Genomic DNA, 27,584 nt, shown 5'->3' with positions numbered 1-27,584 from the left:
GTAGGTTATTTTTGGAGATGTACCACATTAACAAAAATAAACAAACTTTAAATTATAAAACAGACACGGGGCAATTAAGCAACATATATTGCAATATATTAAACAAAATTTAAAACTACACTCACCTTAATGATTAATCATACTAACTAGCCTTAATGATTAATTAAAGAAATACTATTCTTCTAATGTTTTCTTACATTGTTATTTTTTGCATTTTGAAATAAATTTTTACTTGTTCCATCTTATTTATTGTTAACGAACGTGCTCAAAGATATTTTAAATTTTAACATGCATTTTATTGAATGTACAGATACATCAGCAATAATGTTATTTTAATATTCAATTTTATTTATGTGTATAATCTTTTAATTTCTGTAAGTATTGTAAATCTAAGTGTACGTCAGTGTTTTGAAATGTTTGTTTTTTACAGTTACTCCCGATGAAGCTATTAAATAAATGGCAAAATATTGAGCTTTAGAAAAAACAAAGATTTTTATTTAATATAGACCACATACCCGATATTTCCAACATACTTATAAATTGTTTTTTTTTGGTCGAAATAATCTCGTTAAATATATATATATATATATATATATATATATATATATATATATATATATATATATATACACACACAATGCACTCTTGATCACAGTTGATAAGTTAGATACAAAAGAAGAGATTAATGGGTATGCAGCTGAATTAACAAAGCCAAGAGTATTTCTGTTTTTCAATAATCAATTATATTTAGGTATGCATTATATCACCATCAGTGATAGCTAACAAGTTTATGATGAGTTACAGTATGAATAATAAGTAAAGATTTAACTTACAAATTTTTTTCGCTAAAAGCAAAATTAACAGTGCGTTAAATTGGCGGCATTAAGATAACTGTTCCATGATACAAGTGAAAGTTGACAATGACTTACAATGTGACAGTTCGTTTTGTGTTAATTTATAGCTGGACTCTACCTTTATTTTTAATTAGATGAATTTCTATATCAGAAACAAAATAAAACCATAACTTTTATATTTCTACATCAGAATCTACATTATTTCGATGTTTTTTTCTTTTTTTCTTGAACTCTTTATATAAAAACAGTAAATGTGAGTAAATCTCACTTAAGTGGCTGATGTCAGATTTCTTGTTGATGATTTTCTCTGTTTCAGAGATAAAAGTAAAATGTAATTCATTATGTAATCGTTTTGGTTAACGTACATAGATAAACTGCACCTATCTGGATATTTCTTCGAATCACTCTTGTGGGAGATATTACAATTTGGGCAAGGAATACTATACAGGGTGTTTCAAAAAAAGGTAACCCCGTCTCTAGGGTAGGTAAAAAACTGAAAAATAATTGGGGTTTGCTTAGTAAAAAATTTTTGTAACGCCATCCGTTTTCAAGCTACCTGGAAATTTAAATGGTGATATGTATCTTGATTTTTTAAACAATTCCTTATTCGAGATATTAGAAAATTTAACGCTAAACGAGCGAATATCTTTATTTTTTATGCACGATGGAGCTCCACCACACTTTGATAGAAGGTGTCGTAATTGGTTGAGTAATCATTTTCCGAATCGATGGATTGGTAGAGGTGCAGAAGCTCCGATTCATTGGCCTCCTCGGTCATGCGATTTTAACCCTTTGGACTACGCAGTTTGGTCGTATATTAAGGAAAAAGTCTATGCTACAGAGGTAAATTCACGCCAAGAACTGGAAGGAAGAATTCAACGTCAATTTAATGACATCATAGCTGATCCCCTACCGTTTAGAAGGTTAATGGAATCTTTAGAAAAAAGAATAGACTTGTGTATTCGAGAAAACGGAGGGCATTTTGAACACTTACTGTAATTGAATTTTATTTTATGTTCTTAGTCATTAATTTAATTTTCTTCTTGTGAGTTTTGTTTAATTACTAACTATTTTATACCAGCATCAATTATTACTTCATAATTTTCAAATCAAAATATTCCGAAAACGGTACACAGTATCGAGTTTTACCAAGAGTACCTTTTTCGTGTAAAATTGAATGATATTTAAGTTTACTTGAAATTTTGATTAATAATTATACTCTTAAAAAAGTTATATTGACTAATACTTAGTACGATCCGTGTAACTAGCGCCCTCTATGAGAATCCGATATAAAAACAAATTCATGGAATGTATCAGCTTACAAAACATATTCGTATAAAATTTCATTACAATGTTGCCAGTAGTTTCGGCAAAATCGTACAAAATGCGTAAAATTTTTTTTTCTTCAACGCCCTGTATCTTGAAAACGGATGGCAAACCCCAATTATTTTTCAGTTTTTTACCTACCCTAGAGACGGGGTTACCTTTTTTTGAAACACCCTGTATATAACAAAAAGTGATCGAGTCGAAGAAACCTGCGCAAAAATTAAGTCTAATAGCTTAATCTTGGCCACAGCAGTTCTTGATGGAAGAAATATAAATAAAAATTAATCGTTCCCAAGATACAGAAGTGAAGGAAACATGTAAAGAAAAGCAAAAAGCCCACCTGAAATACATGTCAACCAAAACACAAGAGACACACCATAATTACAAGACAATTAGAAACTAAACACATGCACTTGTAAGAAAAATAAAAAAATGATCACTGGGAACGCTTTTCGAAAGAAATAGAATTAACACGTTGCCTGCCGTCTCGGTCTATGTGACCGAGAAAAAATTGCTCTGCACGCCAGCGAGGTCTATTTGACCGAAAATTTTAATGTAACTGTGATGCCGTCTCGGTGACTATGGCGTGAACGGAAAGTATTACAAAATCCTCTACGGCAGGCAACGTGTTAAATGTTTATGTAATTAAATGTAAACTAATAAAATTTCAAATTGACTAATTTCGTTACTCTTGCTAAAAGTGTTATTAAAGAAGGAGCTAGTACTGGTTTGATCGTACCAGAACCATAGTGCGTTATCTCGAAAAGTCTTATCGTGAAAGATGTTCGAAATATGAAAAGAAACTTGTGCAGCCTACTAGAAAGATCTCTAGGCAAAAAACGTTATTAAAACGGTTATTACATACACAGAAATATCTTCATTAAGAATTGCATATGATTATGAAGAGTAAGTTATTGGAAAATCAATAAAAAGTAAGTTATAGAAAGATAGTCTATCAGAGGAATTTTTTGAATAAAATCTAAAAGAGAATTTCCTCTAATTTTATCAGTTCTCATTACTAATTTTTATCAGTTCTCAAAATATCATAAGAGACATCATAATAGGCCGTTAAATGTCTCTTGTTAATAACAATATTATAGATACGACACGTTTCTCTTTGAAATTTTCTGTTTTACCCGTCTACACTTTTCCAATTTTGTTTGATATTCGCATTATCGAGATAAATAGAAAAACGACGAAAACGTATATGTATGGGAACGCCCTTATGTGTCATATTATATGCGAATATTGTCTCTGTTTACATTATATTTATATTATTTTGTCTTTGAGATATTGGTTCATGACAACAAAGAGTCTAGGAAGATTAGGATCTTATGGTAGTGAGGTGAAGACCACGCAGTGTAATACGATGAATAGGGTTGCTGAAAGGGACCTGTAGCTGAAACATACGGTTTGTGTACTTTATATTATGTGATAAAATGAGACGGTAGTATTCAGTTATTCTTGCAGGATTATATTTCATACGATTTTTTTCTCGTAAATATTTATATAATGTCATCGGTAACGTTGCTGAACATATTTTTCTAGTTATATTGAAATATGCTCTGAATATTTTTATTTTCGCAAATATTGAGGAATAATAATCAAATTCTTACGACTTAGTAGAGAAAACCGTATAAAAATCGATCAAAAAGTAATCTAAAAATATATTTTCGACGGTAAATAATTTCCTTTTAATAAATGTTGCTTTTATAAATCTTATCGATAGAATTACACCTATAGTTTTCTCATTGTTCTAGTCTTTCAAAATATTCTAAAATAGTGTTTTTTAAGTAAAATTTCTCAACTTGTTTTAACATGTTGGTGTCTTGTTAATTCCTATTACAACTACTAAAAGGTATGGGATTAGACAATAAAGACGTAAGGCTAATTAAAAACCTGTACTGCAGCAAAACGACAATAATCGTAATTGATAATAACCTGTGAAACAAATACCTATTAATAGATGAGTACACACACACACACATAGTCATCAACCCTGCCCCTAGGAACATGTGTATACGATTGTACAGTGGCATCGACATCTCCGAAGATCAAACCGGTCTCACTTCACTGTGAAGTGGTACCTATCTGAACCCCAGGCTGTTCCTCCACCCCTCCCTAACGTGTGACTTCCTGCAAAAACCGGGTCTCTATGTGACCTGCCATAAGGGTCTTCGCCTAAGCGGCTGTGTGAAAGGTCTGATTGACTTTTTATACTTATTCATTTAGTTTTAGTGCGATCATCGGTGTTTAGTCGAACTTGTACACAGAATTTAGTGCGGTGACTGAAGGTTTTTTTTAACTAGGGGGGGGGGGAGTGCATTCCCAAGTGTATCCCATCACACACCCCGTGTATATTGTTCTGGAGTTTTTTTTTGGGCTTTCTTTCACCGCTTGTGTTGACTGTTGCTGGCTATCTCAGTATTCTTAGATCCTGCTGGTCCTCTCTATATCCTGCTAGTTGTTGTTTGGACCGTCTGTGCACCGTCCTTAGGTTTTCATCACAGTATATTAACTCTCTTAATATTCTATTGGGATGATTTCTGAGGTCGTTGAAAATTTCGTATGCTCTCTCGTTCATTGTTCGTAGGATCTTCTTTTGGTTTGAGCCTTTACATACGTACCTTAACGTACGTATTTTGGTATTCCCATCGTTTCTCTGATTATGGAGTTCTGAACTGTTTGGATCTTCTTCCTGTTTGTTTTGCAGGTCTCTCCCCATGCTGCAGATGCATACTCTAATGTTGGCAGGATAATGCTGTTTGCAACTCTTATCTTTGATTTGAACCCCAGCTTACGTTTCTGGCCTATTAGCGAAGAGAGTTAACTCCTTAATGCCTTTGGCTGTGTAGACCGTTTGGTTTACATGTTCTGTAAACGTCAGCTTTTTTTCAAGCGTTATGCCTAGGTATTTAGCTTTGATGGTCCATTCTATTGGAGTGTTGAGTAACGTTAGATCTCTATTTATTCTGCCTCTTCTGTGCTGGTACATGACGGCCAGTGTTTTTTTTTTCGGATCTTATGCGCCAGGCTTGTATGTGATTTATAGCTCTTTGCAGATGACTTGTAGCTAGGTCTGGATCTGTAATACATGCTGCTATTGCAGTGTCGTCTGCGTATAAACGTAATAACGGTCTGGGATCGGTTGGAGTGTCGGCTGTGTAGATGGTATACAAATAAGGCGACAGCACCGCTCCCTGCGGCACTCCAGCCTCCATGATTCCTACCCCGGACAGGTTAAGCCTATCCGAACCTCCTGTTGGCTAGATACGATGCAAGAAGACATGCCATCGCTTTACTGTATCTATGGTCGTTCATTTTGTACAGCAAACCTTCATGCCATACTCTGTCAAAGGCTTTACTGACATCAAGAAAGGCGGAAGCTGTATACATCTTTTCACTGAAGCTCTTCGTTATGTATTCAGTTAATCGCAGTACTTAGTACTTGTAGTTCATGAGTGTTCTGTTCTGAATCCAAACTGTGCTTCAGGTATTGTTTCTGTTGCTATGAATTTCTCTTTCAGCATGGTTAGTATTACTCTTTCTGCAATTTTGATTATTGATGATAATAAGCTTATATGCCTGTAATTTTGTTTAAAGATCCCGTTTTTCCCTGGTTTTCCAATCATCATAACATAAGCCTCTTTCCATCTATCTAGGAAATATCTTAATTTTAGAATATTATTGATAATGTTGGTGATATATACTATCACTTTCGCTGGCAGGTTCTTGAGCGCTCTGTTTGTGATGTTGTCCAGGTGCTTTGGTCATCTTGATCAATTGTTTCATTTCTTCAGGGGAGATATGGATAATTCTGCCCTTTCTTCTTCTTACGACAGGGCTGCTTGTTTTTTGGCGTATATTAATAAATTTGTACTGTGAAGCAATCTTCAGCAAGCATTTGAAAATAAGCAAGAAGGTATAAAAATTAATGATATTAAAATAACAAGCATCAGCTATGCGGATGATACAATTTTGATGACCGACTCAGACATAGAGCTTCAAAGGTTTATCGATAGACTCAATCTTACCGTAATAAAATTTAACACGAAAACAAACAGTAATAAGACTAAGGTGACCTTTTCTCGATATCAGAATGTTCCAATGCTCATCAATGCTTCCTATCACATCGAATGGTAAAATCTTGAAACAAGTAAATAAAATAAAGTAGCTGAGTTGCTGTATTAACTACCAACTGGACCCGAATCTCGAGATTAAATACAAAATTAAACAAGCATTACATACAAATATAAGGACTACTATGCGACCCACACATCAACTTGAGACTTGGGATTTACGACTACTTAAAGCATTGTTTGGTCAACTATACTATACGGAGCAGAATTATGGACGCCCACAATTCTTCCGGACTTACCGGAGAATACTGAGAATTCCCTCAACTCATATAACAAACATATAGGTTCTTGGTTACGCAACAAGAGAGAGAGAGAGAGAGAGAGAGAGAGAGAGAGCTACGATCAAAATCCGCAAAACATCATAGACAATTCTAAAGGAATCAAAAATTTCTTTCCCCAACTCGTAATAACAGACAAAATTGAAGGAAAACGCGGAGTCTGGAGGAAATATACGACTCTTGGATCCGAAATATGCCATTGAATGTGTGGAAATTATGAAGAGCAGCAGATATTAAAGAAAAATGTGTCGAAGTAAACGCCAATATCATTGATTGAATAGGATACCATAAGAAGAAGGAGAATCTTATTACTTGTTTAGTCTCGTCAGTGATAACTTTAATAAGCAAGGCAAGTCTGAAAATGAACTCTGTTCAAAAAAGAATTAAAATTACTGTTATTTGTGGACAGGTTGGAAAGGGCCACTAAGAGCATTCCTTTTTAAATCCAAATCATGATGTAAGTCACAGATACTCTACTGATTTGGTTGCAATGTTCTGAAATGGATTCGGTGGTAAAGATATCTACCATAACAGGCAAGTACTAAATGAAGAAGCTCAATTTAAGGTTTTGGGAATATTTTTCCAGAGCTCACCAGCTCTATACGAACAGTATCAGAACAAACGGGGGTGTTACGGGAGACTGTAAGAAAAGAACCAAAAATATATAATAATTCCGATAAAATTCAGATACTTGAAGAGGTCTATGACGATGATTTTAATAATTTATTATCACTACAGCTGTTTCGGCAGATTGTGTGATTAAGTGTATATACACCACTGTGTAAGTGAATGTTCATTTTTTAAAATACAATACACTGAAACTTGGATAATTCGATGCTCAGGGATCGTTAAAAAAATAGAATTGTCCAAAAATTCCTATTAAAAATATATCTACAAAAAACAATATGCATACAAAAACATCTGCAAATCATAAAAAAAACAACAATAGTTAACAATTTTTATCGCTTGCAGATGCGTTCGTTTCTATTCTGCCCGAATTTTGTCAACCGAAAAAAATGGGCTAACAAAATTCAGCCAAAAATACCAATTAAAACATTTGCAAGCTATAAAAAGTGGTCAATTATTATTATCATTTGTAGGTGTTCTCATTGGTATTTACAGCCAAATCTTGGCCGACAAAAATCGCCCAGTGAGAACCCGTCAAAGAAATTTGTAATGACAAAAGATTCTAGATATTCAGTGAACTAAAAATAGTGACTTAAGTCATTTTTACTTTGAAAGTACCGTATAAGTTGTGTAATATGATTCGTTGCTTCGGCCACACTCGGAACATGTATTTCCCCCGCAACTGATGACGCTTTATCACTCTCTTGTTTTACATCATTGTTCTTAAGCACTTCTTAAGCACTTCAGCGATGATGTCTGCATCGGTTATCTCACTACATACTGTAACACCTTGATCCATGTTGACAAAATCTTTATTGCAGGATCAGAAATGACATCCCCCCAGCCGTCAACTGAAAGCAGCTCTTCTGTTAAAGTGTCGTTAGCGTTTTCTGCGTTCTCCTCCTTTTTTATGAAACCAGCTTTTTTAAAACAGCTTTTGATCGTTTCCGGTGTTACTTTGTCCTAAGCTTTCTTACACATTCGAGAGGCTTGAAGAATGTCTAACCTTATTTTAAGCGAGTACGTAAATTAAAACTGATTTTGAAAATCAGTTCGCCTGGAACATCAAGAAGAAGCAGAACTAATCTGACTTGACAATGGCAAGTGTGACCAAAACTATTTAACGCGGAGTCAAACCCGGAAAACAAATGAAACCATATATATATATATATATATATATATATATATATATATATATATATATATATATATATATATATATATATATATATATATATATATATATATATATATATATATATATAATTTATTAATATAAGTTTTGTGGGTTAGGTAAAGCCTATATTTAAATCATTTTAAATTTCATCACATTAATATTGGAATACTGAGGCCACTTATTTGAGCTCATCATATAATTTAATTATAAATTGTAATTTTCACATCAATATCAACTGGACACTGACCGCAGAATTTATTAATGGATTTCGCTTATAAAAGCAGTATTTATATAATCCATTAAAAAACAATTTGTTTACTTCCAAACATAATTTGTTATTTATTGCAACATTTTTCACCATTATATTGCGCATAGTTCTGGTTATGCCGTTGAATATGAGATATATCTTGTCGAACGTCTTAACCAGCTTTGCTAATGCGTCAGAAATATCCACAACCACATCCCTATGACGAACCAGTGACTTATCGAAGCGAGGTGTACATCGAGATGATGCGACCGTGTATTTCTACTTTCAGTTTTCCTGTCTTATGGATTGGAGAAGTTTTCGATGATTTAATATCGATTCAGATCATTAAGATGCATTCGAATGCGAATAGATACATGCGATACGTCCCGTCCCGCATTTTGTCCCCTAGGACGGGACAGCGATTTTTCTGCAGGACAGGACTGGTAAACTACACTTTTATTATTATTGGAATAATTTGGTGATTAACGTTGTACAAGTATTGGGTATTGACGTTATACAAGATGGGATTTACTAAAAACAGTAGAATGTTTCTTAAAAAAAATTGCAAATACTTAAGTTACATATTTACTAGAAAGGGAAAATTATGTCACGCTTCCCAGTATAATCATGTACATAAATTTATTACTCGAGTACCTCGACAAAAAAATATTACTCATAGAATTTCAACATTTCAGGTAAAATAAAGAAAGCTTACAGCGATTTTCATAAAAACAAACAAAAAAGTAATAATTAATAAAAAAATTATTAAATTAGAAGGTGAAGCAGCTTTTTTATCCCCCTCCCCCAGAAATAAACTTATTATCGAATTGTTGCTTGAACGATCCTGTATTGTATAGCGTCTGAAACCATTTAAACGGGAAAAACTCAGTACAAATACAAGTAAATATATATATATATATATATATATATATATATATATATATATATATATATACACACAGTGGTACCTCGACATACGAGTGTAATTCGTTCCTAATCTTGCTCGTATGTCAAAGCAATTTTCCCCATTGAAATTAACTGAAATGTCATTAATCCGTTCCAGTCCCCAAAAAAACATGTTAGTTGTTTTTGTTAACAGTTATTTATAAGTAACAAAAAAAAACATACATATTCTGTAAAACCATAAGAAAAAATGTAGTACTTATGGAAGCGCTAAATTTTCGTCAGCGGTCTTCGCTTTTTTGTCACACTTTGCTCATTTTCATCTGCAGATTGTTTAAAAAACTGTCCAAGGAGGTTTGTTTCTTTCTCCTCCCTTTCAGAATATTGCGGAAATGTGTTAGGCAAGTTTCGTTGAAGAACACCGATGCACGACCAGTTGTAACTTTTTCGGGGTAGTTTTTATCCACGAACTCTGTAACTTTCTCCCACATTCCCAGGATCTCCTTTATATCTCTTGTAGAGACAACATCTTCCAATTCTGGCTTCTCTTCAAAACTAATTTTTCGTTGAACCACCATATGCTGCTGCCAATGTAGTTCGTCTAACTCCTCGGTTGTCAGCTCCTGAGACTGTTACTCGACAAGTTTGTTCACATCTCTTTCATCCACCTCCAGACCCTTGGATTTTCCAAGAGAAACAATCTCTTTTACCACTGACACTTCGGGTTCCAGTCCTTCGCAGGCCCTTTCATCTACAGCGTCAGGCCACAGCTTCTCCCATTCAGAGGTTAAGGTCCTTGTTGGATCACCTAGCCAGGCCTGCTCAATAATTCTTAGGCATATTACTATGCTAAAGTGGTTCTTCCAGACCTCTCGAAGGGTAAGATTTGTGTTCTCGGTCACTGGTGTTGGCTGGTTGGTAGAGAATCTTTATAAACTTGAACTCTTGGAGTAAATCATCTTCGAGATTTGGTGGGTGAGAAGGGGCATTATCGAGGACAAGAAGGATTTGCATGGGTAGGTTGTTTTGCTGTAGATATTTTTTAACAGAAGGGGCAAACACCAGGTTTATCCACTCCACAAAGAATTCCCTGGTGACCCACGCTTTAGGATTTGCCCTCCACATAACTGGCAGTTTTTCTCTTAAAATCATATGTGACTTAAAGGCTCTGGGATTTTCTCAATGGTACACTAGAAGAGGTTTGATTTTACAGTCGCTACTCGCATTGGCGCAAAGTAGTAGAGTTAATCTATCTTTCATAGGTTTGTGACCTGGCATCGTCTTCTTCTCTGCCGTTATGTAAGTCCTATTCGGCATCTTTTTCCAGAAAAGCCCTGTCTAGTCACAGTTGAAGACTTGCCGGGAGATGTATCCTTTGGCTTCTATCAGTTCGGAAAACGTTTTGATGTAAACCTCAGCTGCTTTCACATCCGAACTTACTGCCTCACCATGCCTGATGACGGAGTGAATACAGGTCCTTTTTCTAATATTGTGAAACCAGCCCCGACTGGCTTTAAACGAGTCTTCCGATTTATCATTTGTGGAAGTGTGTGGGATCTGCTTTAGCAAATCTTCGTAAATCGCTCGTGCCTTCTCACATATAATGCTTTATGTTAAGGTTCCTCCTTGAAGCTGCTTCTCTATCACTCACATCATCTTTTTATGGAGAGAAATCCGGAGCTTAGAAATTATTGTAACGCCCTCAGCAGGCATTATACCATTTATCACCTTCCGTTTAAGTACAGTACATATCATTGATGTCCTCGCCAAGTCAGATACTCGTACACCTTGCTCATGTTTTTCAATGATTTTACGTTTTAGTTCAATAGACATCATCTTCTTCTTCGAACCCACTATTGTAAAAATAAATGTAATATTTTAATGTACAAAAGCACAAAACGCGAACCCAACTTATCAACAATACTTCGAAATAGTGCATACAAAACTATTCTTACTAGATTATAAATTGTTGACAACACTGTAAGCATTTTTGCCACACCCTGAAATATCAATGAAGTTTGAGTTATACTCGTATCAATGGCGTACGATTTTATAATCTACTTAATTAAAATTATTATTTTTTGGAGTACTAAACTTGAAACAATTATTTTTTGGTTGTTTAATCAATATTATGTAATTCTAAAATTTCCAATGTAATCACGATTACATTTTCCTGTTATACTAACGTATTAACGCCAATGAAAGATCGAGCAGCTCCGTATGGGTGTCGTATTTTTAGCTGTGTTAGTGAAATTTCAGCTCTAAGGTTGATATTATATAAATTTTAAATACAAGTGACGTCATTTTGTATAAATCGTGACGTAATATTGGTTTTGTATGAAAAATTCTATAGAACTGATATACTTTAACTAAATATAATTAATATTTAAATACTTACCGCTGTAGCAATATCTTTTGCATTGAATTAACATACATAAGTTTACTTAAGAAAGCTTCAGTATCATATAAGTACGATTTAAATGGTTTACACCCATAAATCAAAGGTAATTGGCGACCGTGAAACCTAACAGTCAAATGGTGAATATTTTTATATTGAATATAATGGTTATTGCCAATTTATTAAACGTGTATTTTGTTTGAATAAACAGTGATACAATAAAACGATTTATATTTTATATTTAGAAAAATATAACATTATATAGTTGCGTATTAGACATTTATGTGATAATTCATCAAAATCTGTGTTCGTCAAGTAACGAACGAAGTATATACGCGCTTTCCACTTGGATTTTTTCTATGACGCTAGATATTCTTAGTGGATACTGGATCTATCTTGATACTATTTTTTTCTGTAAAACGGAATTTAAATTGTATTATTACGGTTTTTTTAATTATGAATTTTATCGGTTTAGCAATATTTTCTGACCATCTCCACATGATTTCACACTGTTTGGTGCCTTTCCCAATTTAAGCAATATTCTCATTCCGCCACTTTCCAGGTTTGAATCTAAACACAAAAATTTGCCCCCAATTTTTTTCTCTGCATGGTGATCTAATTAGATTTTATTGTTTAATGCAGTTGATATTACAAATAAAAAGAATATATTCGTCGTTTATATATCAAATGAGCCTGGTAAGAAAGGATTATTGAAATGCAGGATATATGGGCTATTCGCATAGTCCACGGATAGTAATTTGCGGACGGCTAGTGTACTAAACCACAAGCTGCCAATAGCCAATATAACTCACGGGCATTTTATACCACAAAAATGTAGACAATCTTGATATAGTTATGCCAGAGAATATTTAATAACGACGGACTTAACATATTATGCTTTTAAAAATAAAACACTGAGAATTACTGTTAACTAAATATTCACTAAATGTACTCGGAAAGTATATTAACGTGTCAGCCTCTCGTGTACCATGAGGAGTTATATATGTTAAGGGATGTTGGATGAAGAGTGGATTATTAAAAATGATTAAATTGTGTAATGATCATTTAATTTCAATTAGAAAAATGAGGACATGACCACATGCCAGTCTTAAGAATTTTTTCATGTAATTTTTTTAAAGGTGTACACCGAATGCACCTAATTACGAAAAAATGATCATAAAATATAATATATATATATATATATATATATATATATATATATATATATATATATATATAAATAAATATAAGAGTAAAATGTAATGGCATGTCTCGCAAAATAGAAAACCAAAAAAGGTATATCGATGGAAGGCAACCGTATATACGCATTTCTGACTATCGGTCGTCCTCAGTACGGTGCAGCCAAGTTAGAAAAGGAGCATGTTAACTTGGGAAAGGATCACTACAGGAGCAATGCGACCAATTTGTAGCATTAGAGTTAGAAGACCCTCATGGTTTGAAGAACCATGAAGAACAATAACCACGGAGGAAGCTACGACTACTTGGGGAAAGGAATGCCAAACGTTGAAACGTTTAAAACAAATGGAAAAGGATAATGCGAGTGAATGATAAGAATAAAATGTAACGGCATGTCTCGCAAAACAGAAAACCAAAAAAGGTATATCGATGGAAGGCCACCGTATATAGGTATTTCTGACTATTGGTCGTGCAGCCAAGTTAGAAAAAGAGCATGTTAACTTGGGAAAGGATCACTTGGCCCAAGTATTTTGCACTATTTTTCGAAAATGAGCACTTTGAGAATTTTAGTTTAAAACCTTCTTTCATAATTGCTTCCAATAATGTAGATATATGTGAAATGTGATCTGTGAATATCCTTGAGAATATTATAATATCATCAATAAAGTTTATTGCAAAATCTGACATTTTATATTTTCTTATTATATTACTCAGTATTCTTTGGAAAATGGCTGGTGATGTTTTCAATCCAAACGGTAGACAGGTCCATTGGAAGTGTCTCTCCTGTGTTAAAAATGCTGTTTTATATTTATCTTCAATTTTTATATTTTATATATATCTTATATATATATATATATATATATATATATATATATATATATATATATATATATATATATATAGCGAAGGGTAGTAGGAGGAGATTTGCAAGTTACAACATTGATTTTTCACCTGACTGTACATTTTAGGTTCAATTTTTCTGGGATTTCGATATATGACATATAACCACTTTATCTACTAATACATTATTTTGTTACAGAAACTTCAAACAATCGGCGAAGATTTTTGCGGTCTTGACGTGAATACACCTTTGGGTGGTGAACAACCGGTAGCTGCTGTACCAGTTCTACTTTTCAACACTCGATTGACAGCTGTAATTGCTACATCCACTGGTGATTTTACTGTGGTCTTCATCGGCACCGCTACAGGCCATCTTAAGAAGGTAAGAAATATATGATAAAATATTTTTTCCGGAATGAATCAACTTAACCAATGTATTTTCAAATAGTAAATATGCTTGAAATGAAATGATTTTGTGGTATTACATGTTTAGTAAAATCTTATACTAAAAGCTTGATGCCACACTCTGTTATACATAAAGTGATCAAATGTGTTGGATAAGTATTTTTTTCTTTGCTTTCATAGTGAACGTTCAAATGGTTTTCTCTCAGATTTCCAAATTAAAGATTGGTAATACGAAGAAATAACAGTTTGAATTCATCTAAAACGAGTTTATTATCATATAAAGTATTATATAACATAATAAATATAAAACCTACCTAAAACGGGAATCAAGAACAATGCTACTTCTTACAAAATATTATTTGTTTGACAATTGTGTCATAGGATTTCTAAATGTTTTGGGATGTTTTAGGATGTTAAATGTCTAAACTTTAGGCTAGCCCTCCACTTGCGATTTGTAGTCGCGCGATTGTTTATTCTTACACTTATCGCCAAGATTACACTCACCCTTAAGAATATTAAAAGACATCAAAGAATCTCTACAATAGACACAAGAAAACTTAACGAACCTAACGTAAAAGAATGCCTCCAACATGAACTGCGTGTGAACTGCAGCAAATTGAACACAAACACCAATGATATTGACGAGTACTGGGATCGACTAAAACATTGTCTACTAGAACCATGTAAAGAAATACTAAAGACTTCCGCAAAGAGAAAAGAAGAATGGATGAATGACGAGATACGCAATATGATGGAACGACGGAGACAATTTAAAAACAAAGACAACAATAAATACAGAGAGATAAACCACGATATCAAGAAGATGATAAAGCAGGCAAAAGAAAAATACTTTGAAGAGAAATGCAAAGAGATCGAACACCTTCAAAATAAATATGATCTGTTTAACCTACACAAGAAAGTTAAAGAACTGGCAGGACTAAGAAACAAAATCCCACTGGTGCACTTCTGGATAGACACAAGACTACTATAATACAGACGGACGAGAAAGTACACAGATGGGCCGAATATATCGACGAGCTGTTCGATGATGAGAGAGGAGATCTGAAGCCCATAGAAATTACGTCAGAAGAAATAGGTCCATATATTACAAAAGAAGAAATATTATACGCATTAAAAACAATGAAGAGTGGGAAAAGCACTGGACCTGACATGCTTCCTATAGAAATCCTAAACATTCTAGATGAGAAGCACATTGATGTTTTAGTGACACTCTTGAACCAAATTTATAATTCAGGCGTATTACCCAAAGAGTGGTTAACGCCGATTTTTATTTGTCTCCCCATAAAGAACAACGCAAGAGAATGCAGCGATTACCGCACCATTAGATTGATGTCTCATGTGCTAAAGTTACTAGTAAAAGTCATCCATAACCGAATATATTACAAACTGGACATAAACGTTAATGATACACAATTTGGTTTTCGCAAAGGCCTAGGAACACGTGAAGCTCTTTTTTCGCTTAATATACTGATGCAAAGATGCCTGAACGTCAATTAAGGTATATACGCATGTTTTATTGACTATAATAAAGCATTCGATAAAGTACGACATCAACCATTGTACATAACCATACCAACATTGTACTGTTTCATGGTTGCCCTCTTTTTACCAACTGGGCCATTACTGCTTGCACACAGTTCACATTTCCTGCATCTGCATAAGTTTACAGCATGATAATATCTTTTCAACTCTTCTTCTTCAAGTGCCGTCTCCATCAATGGAGGTTAGCGGTTATGGTGGCAAACGTTTGTCTATCTTCAGCTGTTCTTAAGAGTTCCTCAAATCCAAGTCCTGTCCAGTTTCTGATATTACGTAACCAGGACAATTTTTTTCTTCCAATTCCTCGCTTTCCTTCTATTTTGCCTTTTATTATCAACTGTATATTTGTATATGGATGTAGTATTTCTCGTTGCGCAACAAATGCCCTAAATAACTGGTTTTTCTTCTTTTGACTGTTCTCAATAGTTCTTTTTCTAAATTGAGTCTCGCTAGTACTTCTTCATTTGTTTTTCGTGCTGTCCAAGGAATTTTTAAAATTCTACGGTACACCCACATTTCAAATGCCTCGATTCTATTCAGGCTCTTTATTTTTAAAGTCCATGTTTCGACTCCGTAGAGAAGAACAGACCAGATAAAACATTTTACAAGTTTTAATCTCAATTTAATATTTATATGTGTATCGCAGAATAGAACGCGCATCTTAAAGAAACTTTTCAACTAAACTAACTAATATCAGCGGTGCTTATATATACAAGTTATTATGTACTAGAATAATCTGGAATATTCCACCTCTATTTTGCTTGAATTAGCGCCTCGGGTCTGTCACCCGGTCGATACATCCGGAGCATTCGAGAACACAGATCATCCCATTTCGAGATGCAACCGTTACATGGGGGGGGGGGGCTATTTCGTTGCAATATTTTTCTCAATTTTGTTAATTATTATTTTTGCAATTAATTTTCCTCTAATATTTGTTCTGGCATTTATCGTTTTAAACATATTCCTATCTTCATGAATATCTAATTTTAAGTTTTCTGTCACCTTCGAATTCAGAAGACTAACATTTGAGCCTGGGTCATAAACTCCACAAAATTCTCTATTAGTTAGGAATACTTTTAATTTGATCAATGGCAGAAAATCTAGTTTTTTTGGTCAGTTACTATTTCATTTAATGTCTCCTGTATAGCAATATTATTCTTCTTTGCGTGCCATATCAGAATTATCCGACGTTGGCGATCACCATTGCGAAGGCTTCTCGATCTTCTGCAATATGGAATAATTGTCCTGCATTTGATATCTGAGTCCATTCTTCTTCTTCTCATTGCGCCGTCTCCTTTCGAAGGTTGGCGATCCAAATGGCAATTGTAGTTTTGGAAACTGCTGCGCGAAAGATCTCTGCGGATGAGCGGTCGAACCTTCTCCTCAGGTCTTTCAGCCACGAGTTCTGGCGTCTTCCTACTGATCTTTTGCCCTGTACTTTTCCTTCCAGTATAACTTGAAGTAATTCATATCTTTCGCCTCTCAGCACATGACCCAAGTATTGCATTTTCCTCTCTTTGATTATTCTTAGTAATTCTTTTTGTTTACACATGCGACGAAGTACCTCAACATTAGTAACTCTTTGTACCCATGGAATCCTCAACATTCGTCTGTATATATACATCTCAAAGGCATCTATTCTTTTTTCTATTTCAGAGTCCATTGTCCAACTTTCACAGCCATACAGTAAGACAGAAAAAACGTAACATCTGATCATTCGGATTCTAAGCTGTAGACTAAGGTCTGATCTTGAAAAAATGTTTTAATGCTCATGAATGTTTTCCTTGCTTGTTCGATTCTTGATAGCATTCCTTTTTTTGGATTACACTGACTATTGATATTTGTTCCCAAATATTTTATGGTCCATTCACGAATGTTTTTTAACCAAGAAATTTGTTGTCTTCTTACACCTCTACGGGCTTCTATTTTACCTTAGGATCAGTTGTAATATTTTATATCGACTTCCCCTTACTATATGTTCCAGATAAGATTTTTTGATGTTTAACGGTCTTTAGCAGTTCTCTATCTTCGTTGACGCTCCTTAGTACTTCTTTATTAGTGTTCCTTGCTGTCCAAGGTATCTTCAGCATTCGTCTATGAACCCACATTTCAGCATAATTATTAACATATTTAATATTATTTGATTTGTCTTCTTGTGTTATTTTTCTATCTTTTTGTTTTAAACGGCATATTACTTCTGGATGGTTTCTTTCCTCCTTGTTTTAAAGTATTTGATTTGGTAGATATTTGGTCAAGAACCGGTTTTATCTGTGATTTATTCTTTTTTTTATAACTAAACTTTCCAGTTTTCGTAATTCACCCATCAGTTTTCTCATTGTTGTAACGTCAGCCTCTATTAATGTTATCTTTTATATAAATTGGCATATCTGTCACAATTAAATCAATTATTAGTATATCAATAGGAAAGTCATTTTTCACATTTAATAATAAATTTTCTTTACGAAATGCGTAGTCAACAAGACTACCACCTATTGATTCAAACGATTCCTTTGCTATTCCCTCAAGGAACAAACGTAGAATCATAATCTTGTCTTCCTCAGCATCTACCTTAAATTGCAAACATTCTGATTCGAAGGTCTTGAACCCCGAAGTTATTGGAACGTTTTATCCATTAAAATTTCGAAGTACAAAATCATCTTTTATTTTTTTATAGTTCTTATTTTCAACTTTAGAAATATTTATATCAATCAATTTCTGGATTAACTCAAATAGTGACAGAGATTGTTTAATTGCTTCTGTTTTATCGTTCACTGGGGTTAAAGTCTGTTGTAAGTACACATTTTCAGAAGAAGCTATTTTTTACAAGAAGTTAAGGGAACAGCTTTGCATTATGTAAGCGGATCTGTTGAAAATTTGATAAACACCTGGTCAAGATATGGAAAAGTACTTAAATTTACTTGCTTTAATAACATTATCTTGATCGTATCTCATATTAGACAGCAAAATGCATTAAATAATTTTCCAGTAAATTCAGTAATGCAACGAAATAAATACTCCCCAAGAGAGTTTTATGCGACAATTTTTAATAGAGCTAAAGGGAATTGCTAATTGGAATTGAACTACAAATGTACTGGGTGTACTAGCACTTTTCCATAAAAGTTTAACATGTCACGAAATGAAATTTATTTCGTTTTATTACTCTATCCTGTTCGAACTTTCTATACTTTTTACTAATTCATGTTATATAGTTCACGTAAGCATTTTGCAACGGCTTGTCGATAAAATATCGGTTTAGACATTTCTCACACAACTGAAACGTTTGAGTTAGTTGACATTTGCCAATAAAGTAAAATAGAAAAAGTATTAATAAACTTATTCATAATCGACTTTGTTGATTTTTGTAGGACTCTACTTTAGCCCAAGACGTTTATTTTTGAAACGATTAATTGAGACGTTTTTCAACTAACCTTAAATTAACTACCAAATTCTTTCACAGTCCTATTATCATCAGGACACATATTACAGAGATATTTTTAATTTTGATGAACAAATAAATCTGTACATCGGAACCGTAAGACACCATGTCACATAAATGAAAATGTTGGTAAAGAGCAAAAAATGATTTTGTCACGCTTGTTTTTATATTTTCCAAGTTTTACGAATTATTTTGTATTGTATTAGTAAGGTAGTTATCTCATGTTGTACTAAATAGTTGTACTATACCTGACAGTAGCTTCGATTTAATTTCTTTTTGTAGAACTTTAAAAGGACATGGTGTTTTGTAACTCCAAAAAAAATATTTTTGTTCAATTTTTATTGTTATTTATAAGAATATAAAGTATTATAAACGTTTATATAATAAAATGCATTTACTTGTATACTGAAATACGAGCAATGAAGCTTAGAACTGTTAATTTGGTTCCATAACGTCGACCTCAACATCTGCGTCTGGCAGGGAGTACTCGTAATGAGTGTTATCACCATAACTCAAATTTTTGTAAAAATCATGGCAATATGACGGAAGGAAAGGTATCAGTAAATAAAATATCGTTATAGTTATTTTCGGTAATAGGTTTTTGTGTACTACGTATAGCTGGAATATGGCAATTTTAATGTACCTCTTTTCTTTTTTTTTATGATCAACGACTCGAAAATCTTCCTCAAAGTTTTGTTTGTAATATAATGTACCAACTTCGCCTTGCCTGATTTGAAAATGAACTGCTGGAAATTAGAAACGGTTCTTTGTTTGAAGTCAGTTTTGGTGTAACAAATTCTGCAGACGTGTTATCGTAGAGAATTTCAAAATTCAACATATCTGAAACCTCCATGTTACGTACCTGATATTTATTTGAGCACTGTCTAATGAACTGTTGCTAGTCCCAAGGTGTCATAATTTCCAAACAACCCAGATGTTTACCTTTTCGTTCAATTAAATCATGACAGGTGTCTACTTTCATGTGAGTATGACCCTTTAATAAGAACTTTTGATTTATTACTCTGATGCTGGAATTGCAGCTGAAATTTCCGTAGTATCCAGTAGAAAGCCATGATAAGCGCCATGTTCTTGTTCTGACCGTAACAGTTATCAGACCATATAACGATTTCTTTAGTATTGCCAATATTATTGCAAATCGAGTTAACAAGCGCAGACGCCAACTACATGACAGTAAGGGTATTGGAAGACACTTCTGTAAATCCATGGTTAAAAGTGCTTGTATTGCTGAATTTACAAGTATCACTATCATCGTTTTTCATCGCATATCTCTTTGTAGACTCATCAGTACGGGAACGATAATTGGCTTTAACAATAAGTTCAACTTCAGCGGACAAACCACTTTTCAGTTTAACGTGAAAAGTGTCACAATCATCACATGTGTCAACCTCTGGTGGCCTAAAAGATAAATTAAATTCTGCATTAAAGATCTCTGTATAGACTCCTTAGCCACTAACTCTTTTTCAAGTTTTTGTTGAATACATGATTGCACATACAAATTATATAGTTTATTTATAGTCACTTCATTGCCTAAGTTTTTTTTTTTAGTTTTTTCTCTGCTGTAACGACGGAATAAACGCAATATGCGTCCTGACACTTTCCTTAACCATTTCACATGTTTTAGTTGCTGGTACAAGTTATCCTCTTCTATCGAGTTGAATGAGACCTCCTGCCAAGCGTTTTTTTTAATGTGTTGACAACAGCGGTGTTTGAAATACAAAGAGTATTCAAGCATATTACCTTACAATGTAATTTACGGTTGAGTTTACCGAAAGTACAAGCTGATTATAGTCGAAAATGTCAAACATGGAACAAAAAACTTCGGTATAGCAGTGTTGGTATGTTTTTATAATGTAGATGCTGTATGCTTCAAATATAAAAAGATAAAGCTTTAGAAAAGTACATTTTGTTTATATTATGTTGTGCATTCTGCAATTTTTGATTTATATAAAACAAGAATGAGTAAATATTTGTTTCTTTGGAGATTAATTGCAGCTAATTATTAGAAATTTTTTTAGCAATTACCCTTTGATAGATTAGGGGATAGATTTGGCAATCGTCAATTAGCAGTTACCAGATTACAACAGATGTTTGCAATTAATCTCGAAAGAGACAAATATTTACTCGTTATTGCTTCATATAAATTAAAAACTGCAGAATTCATAAAATAGTATAATCAAAATGTACTTTTTAAAAGCTTTATCTCTTTATATTTGAAGCATACAACATATGCATTATAAAAACATGCCAACACTGCCAAACCGAAATATGTTTGACATTTGCGGCTATATTCAGCTTGTACTTTCGGTAAACTCAACCTAATTTACTATACAAGCCATTATACTCAATTTCTTTAGCAGCTCGTGCCAGCACTACAAGTTTTTTACCTCGGAAACTCACTGAATTGTCGAAGAAAACACTTAACACTTACACTATAAAAGTAAAAGTTATAATATTAACAAACGTCAACAAACGTTAATGCGTGTTGCCAAACTCTCGTTTAATTTGAACATGTGGACATAACGTTGTTAAACGGATGTGACCTTGTTTGTTACTTTAGGAGCATAAGACACTATGTACTCATAGCGTTGTATGGCTCATAGAAACTAGAAAAGGCACATAGTGTTTTAATTTTGGTTCTAAAATAGAATCTAGTAGAGCTAGAACATAGTGTTATATATCTCTGAAAACAGTATTAAAAAGTAAAACATGATACATAAAATATTTATTTTACCAAATACTTCATTATATATACTTTACTCTTTATTTGCTTGTATCTGATAGCTCGTTACAACTGTAAATCTTCTTCTGCAAACAGCCGGTAAAGTGGTCAAACTGAAATCACTCAAAATAGTGTTCTCTCCTGTTGAAATATAGTTTTAGGCATTATTTTTCGGAGTCCACCCTGTTCACCGAGAAATAACAATACAAACCCATGGATTATGTACCTAACAGCTATGAAAATCATGGGTCAGTGTTGGAGAATCAAAAAGGCACAGATTTATCTAATAAATAAAATTAATGTTAATGCGGATACATTGTATTGATATCTAACAGTTAAGCAATGTTCATAAATTTAAAACTTACTGATTTATTTTATAAATTATGAATTTCCATCTCTTCCTCTTCTTCTGTATTAGATTGTTTGTCCGGTCCGATTTGAATAATTATAGATTACATACATTAACATAAAGGACCGTATTAATATCCAATAATTTTACATTTAATCAATTATTACAACTACTATCTACCACACAGTGGTATATATTAACAAACATAGCCTGTGATTTCAATAATACTTCTTCTTCCTCTTTATAATAAATTCTGCTTGTTCATTGGCGGATTAATACCTCTATGAAAGGTTGTCACTCCATCGTTTGCGCGGTCGCCCGATACTTCTTCTGCCGATTGGTGACTTATCTCTTACTAGTTTGACGCCTCGGGTCAAAAAGAGATCCTACTTCTTTTTTTGGGATACCGGCAATCTGTGAAAATATTTTTGGGTTAGTGCTAATGACTCCCAAGTTTGTGGCCTTCCTCTTAGTTTCCTTGTATCAGAAACATCTATGGTTAAAAAACTATCATCATACAAATTGTATTTATATTTAATTAAAATATATTTAATTAAAAAAGGATCTTTTTTCTCAAAACGAATCCATTTAATTTTCAGCCACTGAACCTTTTCTTTATCTGTATTTAAAGTATTCTTAGGAGTCATAAGGTCAGCAAGTTTCTGTAGATCATAAAAATCGTTGAAATTTAAATTATGTACACAGCATGGTTTAGGTTTTACTCTTGCAGCTCCTTGCTCTTTCGATTGTGGTGTGCATCGAATCAGCTTCCAAGTAGGAGTGCCCTCTCTCCATAAATTTTAAATCGAAAACTTCCAAATGTTTAATTGTATTTACTGCATAGAGCAATGCGGCTGACACATACTCATTCCTGTTCTGGCGTCCAAATGTATCACTGAATGTAGAAACATGCGTCACAGTTTCCGATAAGCTATACAAGTATTTAAGGAGACACGTTCCTATTTCTATACTGTCTTTTTTCCCATGGGTTTCGTCCCATACATAACAATGACCTGTTGCATCTGACGCATCAAAAATTGTAAAATTATATACATTTAGCTTTAACTTATAAAAGATTTGATTGTCTCCCGCAAATGGCACTGACAAAATTGCTCGTAAGTCAAATGTTGCGGCTCTAAAAGTTTGTCCTTTTTCTCTATCGGCTCTTTCCTTATCTTCAGATTTCATCTGCATTGCATCCTTTTCTCTCTTTTTGTGACTGTCAAATTCCTCTTTTAATGGCTCCTTGTCTTTAGCAGTATTATAAGCATTACACTTAAAATACTGGTCCTTTTTCGGAATGAAAAAATCCAATGCTGGGTCATATTTGTGAAATATCTTCTGATAAACAAATTTAGAAACCTTGGTCACGTTTCGATTTTCACAGAAGCCAATGTATAATCTGTACATTTGGGATAAATTTAAATCTGAAGACAAATACTGTTTCGTTGAATCACGCCGACAATAGTGTGATTCCACACGTGGAAAACTATCAATGTGTTCCTTGACAAGCAGTACATCTTGTTCTTTTGTAACATTATGAGGTCTTTTATCTTTTCTTTTATCAAATCCAGTATAGGTGTGAGTATTACCCACATTTTTCATACATGTTTCAATTACCCGATGGGAAATACTAAATGTTTTACAAAAAAAATTTAAACACTCGAATTCTCAAGCCTTCGAAGTTTTTTAAATAAAAAATCCTTGAAGTTTTACGTCTTGACTGTTCTACTTGTTGTTTTCTTCTTTTTATTGGAACATCGGTCACTAATGAACTCAGGTGTAATTTTTGCTTATCATAGTCGCCCATTTCCCAGTATTCGCGACAAATAATTATTCTTAGTTCTTCAGTAATATTTTTTTCACATTTATACCTACAGCTGGTGCAGTTAACGGGCAAAGGCTTCTTTTCTTCAACTATTTTTCCACTCCTGTTTATATATTTCTTTCCACTAATCCTATTTCTTTTCACAATGGACATTTTCCATAAAAACTTATTACCTTGTTTTCTCTTCTTTGTTTTATTGTTTTGTTGTGCGAGCTCTTCCCGGTGTTGTTCAAGGGGCTCTTCCATTATCTGGTCCTCATCTGAGCTTAATTCTGAATCTGAAGGTACGTATGACTCACTAGAATTTTCAAAAGGGTCTCTTTCACTTTCACTGTCTTTGTTTGATGCAACCGAAAACATTTTTGCAGTCCCGGATGTGCTAGGAAGCTCACTTTGTAATCTGCTCACATCTACAAACAAAAATTACAAATGTATAAAATAGGGACTATTAGTTACCTAAATTAACCATTTTCTTTATTTATTTCATATTATTTATGAGGTTTTCTCTACAATTACTTGATATATTATTTACTTGATATACTTTCCGTGGATAGAATAACCTCAGACGTACTTGTGGAACTTTCCTTTTGGTGATCAATTATACTAGAATCTAGAAAACAAAACTTTTACTTTTAAAATTAAACATGTCTTATAAATAACGTACCAGTTTTCCTTTACATTAATGCCAATTCTACCGTTTTTGCCACCCTGGAAGTCATTTTATTACAGAAAATCAGGAGCACGCAAAAAATACGTTTGTCACTCAGTAAACAATATTGTATAACCTCAAAATTAACACGTGTAAAGTGGTAGGTACACCATTTGTTGGATAAACCGTCAAAGAAATGCATGCACAAATGTGGTAGGTGATTTTACAACAAGGGCGCATACAGATTTTAAATGTGAAGTACTTGTACTGAATGGCAGATGGCGTTAGAAGTATTAAATTTATGGATTCAATCTACCACCTTTGTGCACAATAATTCTGTAGCTTTAATATACTTACGTGATACTTAACTCATTGTTCCTACAGATTGCACTTACAACATTTGTGCGATACACCATCGATATAGTATACCTCTGTAGTTTTCTGTTTTTTATCTCCTTTTTTGAATAGTAGAATTAGTTCGCTCGATCTCCATTCTTCCGATATTTTATTGTGTTTTATAATTTTATTAATTTTTCAGTAATTCGTTTGGTATCCCGTCTTTACCTGCTGCTTTTCTGTTTTTTAGGATTTCAAGTATTCTCCAAACTTCTTGTACATTTATATTAAGTTCTTCATTTGTAGTAATTTCTGGTATTTCCGGTTCTAGCGTTGTTTGTTCTTCCTCTGTAAAGAGCTTTTTTAGGTAGTCAATCCACGTACCCTTTTCTATGTGATTTAGTTCTATTAGTTCCTTTACCTCCGTTCTTTGATCCCTTATGAAGCGCCATACCTATATCCTTTTGCAGACCGTAAAAATCATGTTCCATTTTTTTCGAAAAGCATTCCCAGTGATCATTTTTTATTTTTCTTACAAGTGCATGTGTTTTGTTTCTAAAGGTCGTGGCATATTATCGTGCACGTTGCGTTTCCAGCACGTAGCGTTTAGTTTCCGAAAAATATAATTTAATTGGTTTTAAATGTAAACAACGCACACTGTCCGGAACATAGCGTTTCAGACACTTAACGTTTCCGTTCACTATATTTGAAAACAATATTTTACTGATGCCGACGGCTACGTAACGAGTCGTAACCGGTTGGTAAGGATAATGTGAATTAGATGTCCGTCGTTTTCCCCTCGTTGTTTATTTAGGTATTTGTTTGATTTTGATACAGAGTATTTAAAAAAATAATTTTCGAGGCTATTTTGTCATTTATGCATGTGTTCTTATTGCTTTGTGACAATTAATCACGGAAGTGATAAACAATTAGGACTTTTCTACGGAAGTTATACCTCTTCTTTTGAAAAATACTTTTTGGTTTGATATGTATGGCTTCGTTAAATGTAGTATTTTGTTTTTTAACTGAAGGTGAAATTAAATTTAAAACATATTTAAACTGAATCCTATTCATTCTAAAATATCCATAATATTTTTCATCGTCATCAATTAATTCTCTGTATAAAGTCCAGTATTCACATTCCTTCTTCCTTTCTCTTAGCATTGGATGTACTTCGAACCTTCTTTTTAACACAGTTTTTCATTCTTCATCGTTAAAAAGAAAAGCAATTGCACATAATTTTTGTCGAGAAAAGCGTGATCATATCTTCACCGAACCAAACTGAAACGTTCTAAGTATCAAAATGTGAACGCGCAGCCCAATTGCTGGAGTGGAAACGCTACGTGCCGGAAACTATACGTGCACGACAATATGCCGCGACCTTAATTGTCTTGTAATTATGGTATGCCTCTTGTGTTTTGGTTGACATGTATTTCAGGTAAGCTTTTTTCTTTTCTTTGCAGTTTTCCTTCACTTCTGTACAAAACCATGGAGTTCTTCGCCTTGGGAACAATTTATTTTTATTTATATTATCAAAATAGCAATCGTGAATAACAGACTTATGAAGCGATAGATATAAAAGGCATATAGAACATATACTTATATTATCGAAATCTCTTATTGAAATTGTTTTAGAAAAACATTCTTCCCTTTATAGGTTTCCCGTATTCGTTATTGGTTATAACGGAGTTCTTTGGAAAGTTTGATAAAATGCAAATCAACACCGTTTTACGGAAAAATCAATTTTACTTTCCAACGCGGTCTCTTTTGAAGGTTATCCCAATGAAATGGGGGTATCTAATGAGCTCTATACAAACAGCTCTAGATGTGTTATTTAGTTTCGGCTTTGCTCTATATAACACTAATCGCCCGTTTTCAATAAGTATATTTTTACTTAATCTCTACACAAAATTATTTAAGAATTTTATTTCCTTTTTTACATTTTGAATACTAATGTTTACAGACGGACCAATCAAGTAATAAAAAACCCATTTTTTCGTCACAACTGTATAGACGGGTTCTGTGAGATCCATTTTGTCAAATTAGGACCAGCCATAGAAATTAACTCTTTTTTTTAATCTTATAAACAAATTAAATTTCGCAAAAACTATTTAATAAATTTTTTACACAGTTAAAACACAGTAAGATCCTCAAGTTCAGGTGCGTTTATACAAATTTTAATAAATAATAAAAAAGTTATTAACAATATTCAAAAACAGTGATTTTGTTGTTGATTTTGCAATAACTTTTTTGTGTATTAACCGATTTTAATTTAGCTTATCTCATTTTGTGTAT

General features: G+C 33.4%; 1 protein-coding gene across 6 annotated transcripts in view; it reads left to right on the top strand.

Annotated features, from left to right (window-relative positions):
- The window catches only part of PlexA (plexin A), a 519,944-nt gene that overhangs the window by 342,937 nt on the left and 149,423 nt on the right, over positions 1 to 27,584 (top strand). For all 6 annotated transcript variants that reach the window (XM_072546050.1, XM_072546049.1, XM_072546053.1 and 3 more), the window contains one exon: positions 14,186 to 14,368. In XM_072546050.1, the coding sequence (XP_072402151.1) occupies positions 14,186 to 14,368 (183 nt within the window). The remainder of the gene's footprint in view (positions 1 to 14,185; positions 14,369 to 27,584) is intronic.

This window comes from Diabrotica undecimpunctata, chromosome 10, assembly GCF_040954645.1.
Source record: "Diabrotica undecimpunctata isolate CICGRU chromosome 10, icDiaUnde3, whole genome shotgun sequence".
Taxonomy (NCBI): domain Eukaryota; kingdom Metazoa; phylum Arthropoda; class Insecta; order Coleoptera; family Chrysomelidae; genus Diabrotica; species Diabrotica undecimpunctata.
Note: the sequence above shows the minus strand (reverse complement) of the source record. Positions and strands in the feature narration are given on the sequence as shown.